General features: G+C 52.4%; 3 protein-coding genes and 1 pseudogene across 3 annotated transcripts; 2 read left to right on the forward strand and 2 right to left on the reverse strand.

Annotated features, from left to right (window-relative positions):
• Nucleotides 1–939: 939 nt before the first annotated feature.
• On the forward strand, nt 940–2,266 carry SAPIO_CDS9890 (Enoyl-[acyl-carrier-protein] reductase [NADPH, B-specific] 1, mitochondrial; the record flags this gene model as incomplete). Its single annotated transcript, XM_016791178.1, has 2 exons — nt 940–1,118; nt 1,198–2,266. 2 exons carry the CDS (start codon nt 940–942, stop codon nt 2,264–2,266), a joined length of 1,248 nt encoding a protein of 415 aa, XP_016639022.1.
• Nucleotides 2,267–2,589: 323 nt separating this feature from the next.
• Nucleotides 2,590–3,390, reverse strand: SAPIO_CDS9891 (annotated as a pseudogene; the record flags this gene model as incomplete).
• A 747-nt stretch (nt 3,391–4,137) lies between these two features.
• Nucleotides 4,138–7,070, reverse strand: SAPIO_CDS9892 (Phosphatidylinositol 3-kinase vps34; the record flags this gene model as incomplete). Its single annotated transcript, XM_016791179.1, has 4 exons — nt 4,138–6,634; nt 6,706–6,807; nt 6,873–6,959; nt 7,012–7,070. The coding sequence occupies 4 exons, from the start codon at nt 7,068–7,070 to the stop codon at nt 4,138–4,140; spliced, it is 2,745 nt and encodes a 914-aa protein (XP_016639023.1).
• A 474-nt stretch (nt 7,071–7,544) lies between these two features.
• Nucleotides 7,545–8,938, forward strand: SAPIO_CDS9893 (Uncharacterized protein; the record flags this gene model as incomplete). The annotated part of the gene is made up of 2 exons (XM_016791180.1): nt 7,545–8,679; nt 8,754–8,938. The coding sequence occupies 2 exons, from the start codon at nt 7,545–7,547 to the stop codon at nt 8,936–8,938; spliced, it is 1,320 nt and encodes a 439-aa protein (XP_016639024.1).
• Between the last annotated feature and the right edge of the window lie 65 nt (nt 8,939–9,003).

Here is a 9,003-nt window from a genome sequence, read left to right on the forward strand (position 1 = left end):
TCGGTAGTTTTCATCCGAGATGCACTGGTAAGGACAAGCATAGGAAACCAAGCTTCGTGAGCGACCCCGCTATGGTGCTATCTATTATACTGTCGTGGCGTCTTAGTTCACCTCTAAACTTGTAGCCCGTCCCTGCGGCATAAATTAAGTCGCCAAAGTACATTGCCATTCTAAACGGGCCAACAAACACCATTAAACAAACAAAATGCCTCCTTTCAAGTCACTTTCCCGGTCACGCTGCGCTTTGGCCTCTTCTTTTGCTATGGTTTGCCCAACCATCCAAAAGACCTCATTCTTTGAGAGAAGGGGGGGCCGCTTTAAGGGAGGTGGGATACTAAGGTAAAATTTTTTAATATATTTTTGTCCTCAAAAAGGGAGGGGGGACGGGATTCGTCAGTTGATGCAGGATGCAGAGAGATGGTTGATGGTGGTGGTGTAGGAGGTTCGTGGAGCCGAATCGGGAACGAGCCGGTGGCTTGCTTTGGCCCACCTCCGTTACCAGTTTCACTTCCAAAAATGGTGGTGGTGGGTGCAACTTTTGGGGTGGCGTCAAAGTTGGGAAACAAGTTCATTACTGTATGGGCAGTTGGTAGCACTTGTGGACCACTGCTGGGTTCTAGCTATCATCCGAGGTAACTTGTAGCTCCGTCTGTCCAGTCAAAAACGTCATCGGAAGCAAGAAGCTCTGGAGACAAGATCCTGTTCGGATTGAGAGCGCCTTGTCACCCTCTCGTGCTGCCAATTTTCGAGAGCAATTCAATCGAACTAGCTCGACCTACTACGAGTCATCGAGGGCTTTCCAAGGCGAACTTTGTTGAGCTAAGAGCGGCCGGCAAGAGCCAATTGAACTCTATCCGGACCAGCGGGCGAATAAGTCGTCGAATTCCGCGTTCCATCAACGTTCCGGAAGAGTACACGAAAACGAACGCCCCGGTCACGATGGTAGCCCGATCAATCATGTCCGGCTCGAGCTTGCGGCCGACGCTATCCAAGTCGTGCGCTCGGGTACTGGCAGGACGTCTACCGAGCCAGGCAAGATGGCTGTCCGGCCCATACGGATATACGCAAGCAAAAGCCCTCGTCTTCTCTGAATACGGAGAGCCGAACGATGTCCTCCGGTAAGTCACTTATCTCCTCTCCCTACCTTCGAACTCGTCAACTATATTCATAAAACTAACTCACATATCTCCCCCGTAGAATCCACAGGTTTTCCATCTCCCCCTCCATCCCCTCCACCTCCGTCCTCGTCCGCGCCCTCGCCGCCCCCATAAACCCCGCCGACATCAACACCATCCAAGGCACCTACGGCGCCAAGCCCACCTTCACCTCCGAGCTGGGCACCCAACCTCCCGCTGCCGTCCCCGGCAATGAAGGCGTCTTCGAAGTCGTCTCCACCGGCTCGAGTTCCACAGGTCTCGAAAAGGGTGACTGGGTGCTCCCCGCGTCATCTGGCTTCGGCACTTGGAGGACCCATGCGCTCGTCGAGGCTGACACGCTTCTCAAGATTAACAAGGAGGGACTCACACCTACGCAGGCGGCGCAGGTGAGCGTGAACCCTTGCACGGCGTACCGACTCCTTCGATCTTTCGGGCCCGTCGCGGGGGTGAAGGAGGGTTTGCCCATGAACCATCTCGAGCCCGGAAGTGGTGCTTGGTTCATCCAGAACGGCGCCAACTCTGGCGTCGGACGAGCTGCTATTCAGCTCGGTCGGATCTGGGGGCTGAGGAGCATCAACGTCATCCGCGACCGCGAGATCCCCGAGGAGACGGAGGCGCTGCGCAAGGAGCTCAAGGACCTCGGTGCCGATGTTGTCGTCACCGAGTCCGAGTTCCTCACGCGCGACTGGAGGGAGCGGTTGCAGGAGATTACGAACCACGGACGCGACCCTGTACATCTCGGTCTTAACTGCGTGGGCGGAAAATCGGCGACGAGCATCGCGCGCTCGCTGTCCGAAGGAGGTGCCATGGTCACCTATGGAGGAATGGCGAAGCAGCCCGTCATGCTGCCTACGGCGGCGCTCATTTTCAAGGATATTCGGTTCCTTGGTTTCTGGCTTACAAGGTGGAATAAGAAGGATCCTGCGGGAAGGAAGTACTCGATCGAGTATCTGCTTGATTTGATGCGGGAGGGCAAGTTCCATGATGCGCCTGTTGAGGAGGTCAAGTGGAACTGGGAGACGGAGGAGGAAGTTTTGAGAGAGGCGGCTCAGAAGGGTCTGGAGGGGTTTAGGGGGAAGAAGGGTCTCTTCTTGTTTGGAGAAACATAAGCTGGAACTAGAAACTTCACTAGGAGAAACGAGCTTTTTTCGTTTGTATGAAACTTGTAAGAGGATATGAAAGAAAATCATGTACGCCATAAACCTGGCTCTACTTCATTGGTATCTCATCGTTGATGCTCTCTGTACAACAGAAGCAGGAAAAAAAGAAAAGAGGGCAAAAAAAAAAAATTTTTCGCCTGCAAAAATGAAGTGCTCATGAACCCTTCCATAACCGATTTGTAGACGCCCAAGAGGAAAGAGTGAAAAAGGTAAGTGACAGTGGTCGAAAAACTAGACAATCGAGTGCATTTCCCCGGCTCCATGTGCCATTTTCAACGAGGCCGAGGCGAGACATCACCCTCAGAGCTAGATTCATCTTTATATGGTCTTCGCTCCACCCGTCGAGAGCCTCGGGGAGTCGAGTCGCCAGGCCGTCCTCGCCTAACATTACCACGTCTAATACCATTCGCAAGTCCGCTCAGGTTACTCATTGACAAGTTTCCGGCGATGCGTCGTCCAGCACCTTCAATCCTACCACCAACGCTCGCAATGCCATCCCTCACCCTGCGGTAAGTTCCCTTGGTGTTGGTGGATCCATCTCCATTCTGATATCCGTGAGGCAAATGCGCACGACCTTCGACGACTTGCCACGTCTCCCCGTTAAGAAGCCGCTCGGGCGGATCAACGTTGAAGAGGCGCGTGGCTAGGGAATGCTGATCGTGAGTAGCAGTTGGTTGAAATGGCTGCGTGTAGCTCCAATCAGAGCGGTTCGATTCACCAGATGAACCGTCCGAGGACCGCGAATACGTGCTGTTATTGTCGCCTCTAGAGTTATTGGGCTCAGGTATGCTCTCGCCGTTCTTAAGCGTATCGACAGCATCCTCGTACTGGTCCTCGCCATCTGAATCCGAATCAGAAACCGAATCCGGTGCCTCGAAGGGCTGCCGAGTAGCGAAAAATCTCGACCAAAAGCCGCGTCGAAGGATGGCGGGCAAAATGCCACGACGAGGTTGTCTACTACTAGTTAGGGGGATAACAACAACGGCACTAGGGGAGAAAGGTGCGGACCGGTCTGAGGAGTCGGCGTTGCTCGGTTGGGCCCGATCTTCACGTGGGCGAGATGAATCGGCCATGATGAGAAGTTTGTAGGGGCCCCCTTGTGGTGGAAGGCTCGAATACTCTCTTCTGTATGGGGGGGTGTGTTTGGTTCTCTTCTTATCGATCTGAAGTGCTTCCAACAGTTTGGGAGTGAAGGGTATATAGAAATCGCTGCTCTTGGGAGAGAGGAAACATGTGGGAATTAAGTAGGTGATGGACAGTACGCCTGGACAAGACGGCGACCGAGGGTTGATGAATGGAGACGCGTAGGATCATCGATGTCGAGGGAAGGAACTGGGAGAAGGAAGCCGAATGGCCCAGAACAAGAGAAGAATGGTATAGCTGTACCCGAGGGATTCCATCTTTCCAACGAGCCTGACCATCCTGTTTGCACGGCTTCCAAGTGAATGGTACATTCAGTGGTCGGTCACAGAGGCAGCTAGTGTATAAAGAGAAGATCTGGGCGTGGAAAGGGTATGTGTAGGTATGGAGGGTCTGGGAACAGTGTGCCTGTTCGTTGAACCGCATTCTCACATGGGACATGGGATAGTGTTGGCTTTTGGCCATGCCGGTCGAGTTCATCATCAGCCAATCTCCTACTTTGCAAGGTGGCTTCCCAAGTTCTAAGGCAATAGCACATGTCCAGATACTTAAGAGTCCTTAGTAGAGTTGAAATCAACAATGGAGCCATGAAAAGAAAAAAGGAATAGATTAGTTAGTTGCCCGTATCTTGCTGGGTATCATTCCCATAGTCCATAATAATGATTAGTTGAACACCCTCTCTATGCCCTGAAAGCCTGAACCAGTTCGTGAAGTTTATCTATAACAACAGGAGCAAGTGCCTGAAGTGAGTCTTCAATCACTCTCTCCAGGCAGCGGATGGCGTCTTCTTCGCCCATCTCAAGATGGAACCGCTCCTTGACCTTGATGACGGCCTTATCCGGCTCAAGTCTAATGTCAGGGATATTGGCATCGACCATAAGACTGAATAAATTCAAAATGAGGTTCGATGACTTTCGCAGAGCCGCATATGCCAGGAAGCAGTACTGCTTGAACATCTTGTAGTGTTCTGACTGGACACCGCCCATGCAGTCCACCATTTCCTTAGTCAGCTTCATGACCGGTGCAAATGGTTTGGGATCGCGGCCGAGAATGAATCCGAAGTCGGCGTGGAAGAAGTGTCCATCTGGCGCAAGAAGCAGGTTATCCAAGTGCCTGTCACCAACGCCTAGGATATATGTGATGACACAATAGCCTGCACAGGACTTGACGTACGTGTCGAGGACTTCGGAACGAATTCCGAGAGGCTCCCTGTCATCCGGGTTGTTCTGTTTGAGATAAGTCAAGGCTGGGTTGCTGTATTTGGACGCGATGCTCTGGAAGCTGACGGATGGGACAAACTGCGAGGCTCCGGCGGTCGTGCTCGTGGCCAGAATCTTGTAAGGCGATAGCTTGAGATCCAAATTCTCTTTTTGCAGAAGTTGGTCCATCAAAGTGATAATCTGGATCACGAGCTGATCCTGCCGGAGGTCATCTCCCGTTTTGAAGATGATGGGGTAGCGTCCGCCCGTCGCCGTCCTAAAAGTCACTTTGATTGGGCAGAGCGACGATTTGAAAACCGTCGTCTCCTCCGGAATAACGCCGACAACCTTGACTTCCGGGTCTAGAGGAAGAGGTAAGGGTGGGTCGATATGAAGAAGCTCATTCTTGGGATCGTGCAAGAAATGCTTGACTCTCTCGATTTTCTTGGGAATGGACTCGCTAGACAACTTGATATCGCCCGAGATTTTCGATAAGATGGTGATTAGTTCTGCCTGTCTGAGCAGCGCCTTCCTCATCTCGGCGCCATTGGGCCGTTTAACAAGTTCTACCATGAAGTCATACGCCACCTTGCGGTATATGTTTCGGTAGTCTATGTCTTGATCGGGACTGCTATCATCGCATTCCACCATGAGATACCAGTGGAAGTAATTTCCAAGTTTGAAGTTGTCTGCTGCGCGCGCTATGAGGAAGCGGGCCAGAGATGAATCCTGTGTGCCCTCTTCACCGGAAGCAACGATGTGCTCATATTTAAGCGCCTGCACGAGCTGTAAGAGGTAAAGTAGCAAGTCATGGTCGTTGGCTTTCCGTAGCCTCTCGACCGCGTAGGCTCGTACGATGGGGCTGTCGAAAGATGGCCCGAAAAGCTCCAGTGCGTCGTCAACATCGATCGCGGTCCACCTGTTAAGTAACTGGGCAGCTTGTTTTGCTTCGGTAGCTTCTTGCCAATTCACAGATTTCACAAACTTGGTGAGGGCTCTCTTATCTCTAGTGAGATGATAGCGGAATTTCCAAACCATGTCCATCTCCTCTGGGGTAAGGGCGTGAGTGGGGCCGTAGGACATGATGAGGTTCAACTCATCTCGCACCTTGGCGTTCGGCTTTAGATCCTTATCCATAATTCCGTTTCTATGTGCACTTCGGAACAGCCTTCGGTGCTTGGCATCGGCTGGGTTGTCGCGGGCCCCAACTTCCGGATCATATATCCTCACGAGGCGGTTATTTGAGTTGGCCGAGGCATCGCCGACGGCGTTGATTCCTGGGCCGAACTGGACCTCCGGCGGCGGCTTCAGTACGTTCGACTGGGAGATCGATAGGTGTTGAAGTGTAGATATGGCCGGTGGTGGGTATTCTCGGTCAGCAAAGACGACGGGGAAATCGAAACGCGGGAGTTCGACATTCAGGACGAATTTCGATGGGCGGCTGTTCCGTTCGGCGAGAGCGCTTGGGCCGCCGTTGGTTTTGGCGAGAGCTTTCGCGTCGGCGTTCAGTTCGTTGCTGGTGCCTATGCGCTGGCGTTGCATGGCTCTGATCGAGGCATTTGCTGTTTTTTTCTCGAACCCGCGAAAGACCAGCTGGTCAAGCCACTCAACTCTGGGAATCTCGCCCATCTCGTGCTTCTTAAACAGCTTCTCCATCCTCTCCTGCTCTTCGGCATCTTTGTCCACAGGCGCCAGTTCGCCCTTTCGAGCGGCGCCCCTCTTCTTGGATTCAAACGCGGGAGTTATCGTGTTATCGTTTCCGTCCGCTTTCTTATGCCTGTGGACTGTACACTTTTGCCTTCCTTTCTGGAGCTGGTTATCCTTGTCGAACATGGGCAGCGTAGTGCCTCCGAAGGGTATGGTGTGGCCGATTCCGGGGGTTTCGCTCGCCGGGGAAAGATCCCACAACGTTATCGCAAGGCATGAATTAAGAGGCAAGTTCGAGTAGGTTATCGGAAGGGTCAACCATTCGTTCCACCTGCGGGCGCATTCAATATTAGCAACTGGAAGAATGATATTAAAACGGAGAACACAAGCCACGAATAATACCTTCTCTCCGATCGAAACGACTTATACGCAGTCTGGATGGGGACAGTAAGTGGTTTGGATCCTGCCCAAACCTGGACTGTCACGTAGAGATCGGAATGGGGGCTGTCATAGGTCGTCTGGTGTTAGTACGGGTTGCAGCAGCCTCGAAAGAGGAGAGTTTAGGATACCTTATGTTGGATCCAACATGGCGGAGCGCCGGGCTCTCGAGAAGCGTAGACTGGCGAAAAGGCGGCTCGTCTCCCTCAAGACCGATTCTAATCTAGGCGTCAGTGATGTTCGAGACTCATGGGAGGTGGGGAGCTTTACATCCTGATGCTGACAGGATGGTCGAGCGCATCCGAAGTCGCGAAAGAGTAGGAGTCCATGGCCTCGAGACTGTTAGAACAGCAGTGAGTATGGCTTATACCATGTTGGAAAGGAAGCTAGAAAAAAGCGGGAGAGAGCGACGCTTTATGTGTTTGCGATGTCGGTGACGTTGTCGCCTGTTTGCTGGGAACTTGGGAGCTCTGCGAACTTCTGCAAGTCATCAGCGCAGATTAGTATGGACAGGTGTTAACGGCTGATTCGAAGAAGATAAAGACACCCCACACCCCGCCCTGCTGAGAGCGCTTCTAACACCCCCTCCACACTCACGCTTGGCAAACCCTCAATTATTCGCATCGCGTCTTGCCTTAGCACTTTTGACGACGCGACCGATAGACTCCATGATCGACATCGAAACCGAAATCGACATCACACTATTTCACTAATCCCGCCGCATATACCTAATACGCTGGTACACAAAATTCGGCATTCTCTTCTTTGGCCCGAACCACCAGGCCAAGCCACGACTGATCATAATGCCCCGGTCTGACACCGGTGATTCTGAGGGGGGTTCCTCCAGTCCGGGTCTTACCCCTAGAGAAAGCAGAAACTTGGCTGTGAGAAATAGGGGAGCAGACGGAGACCTGTCCGGATCAAAGAGGAAACGAGCCGATACATCTACGGGAGCTGGCCCCTCGAACAGGCGGCGAACCATCGAGCCCGATAATGAAGATGGCGACGATGATTCCGATGCCTACGATCCCGATCAATCAGTGGAGGAGCGGCGCGACATTCAGCGAGGTCTGCGGGAGCTAGGTCGAGATCTTGTGGACAATGCCGACGATTATCTGAAGAGCGAGTCAACTGGCATTCGCGATCTCATTGTATCCGCCAATACGATCAACAAGAATATTAAACAAACCACCGAGGCCGTCATAGACTCCCGTCTCTTGGTTACGGCGGCGGACATGTCATACAAGAAGACTGTTCGGATAACTCAGGGAAATACCGCCGACGGCATCGATGTGGACGAATTCGTGTCCCAATGCATCACATACATGCGCCAGGGAGCGAACGATCATGGCGACAATGCCCCAGAGCTCTCGAGTACCCAACAGCAGCGCAGAAGGCGTATCGCCAGAGGACAAGAAGGCTCTGACGGTGAAGACGAGGACGGCGACATGTTAAATTGGGCTTACTTTGGCCAGTTCGCCTGTCTGCCAAGTATTGGTCGCCCAGCTGTTCAGGGTCATCTCCTAGGCCCGCTATCTGTGGAGAAAAAAGCGCGGAAAATTACGAAGCGGAGTGCGCCTTTCAGAATCAACCAGCTCGCGGAAACGAGGCCTGAAGTTATAAACGCCGAGGAGTTGACCAAACAGGACAATGACCTGGCCGTCATCTGCGGGAAGGTGCTCCAGCGGCTCCAGCGCATCCAGACAAAACTGCAAGAGGAAGTATACGACTTGATCACGGAAGACATGGAAATTGAGGAGCAGATCCGGCTGATGCATCAACTTGGCCTAAGAAGTACTGGAGGTGTTGACTTTATGCGCTTCGTCATAAACCCCAAATCGTTTGGACAGTCTATCGAGAATATGTTCTACGTCAGTTTTCTTATCAAGGATAACAAGGTGCGCATCGAGCTAGATGACGACGGCCTTCCATCTGTCGGTAAGTTGAATTCCGCCAAGGTGGCAGCCAAGTAGCCTCTTCTTTGCATTCCTGTTAACACATGTGGTACCAAGCCCCCGTTACTGCCGAAATGGAGGAAGAAACTAGTCGGCACCAAACGAAGCATCAAGCTGTCTTTAGCCTAGACATGGCAACCTGGCGAGACATCATCAAGACGCTCGACATCAAAGAGCCCATGATTCCGCACAGACGTGAAGAAGCCCAAGGCGGACCCGGTGCCAGAGGCTGGTATTCATGAATGCATTGCTATGAGTGCAATGTTTAATTTTACAGTTCACGACGTTATGACCTTGCAAAAAATGT

This window comes from Scedosporium apiospermum (genome assembly GCF_000732125.1).
Source record: "Scedosporium apiospermum strain IHEM 14462 chromosome Unknown SEQ_SAPIO_0154, whole genome shotgun sequence".
Classification (NCBI taxonomy): domain Eukaryota; kingdom Fungi; phylum Ascomycota; class Sordariomycetes; order Microascales; family Microascaceae; genus Scedosporium; species Scedosporium apiospermum.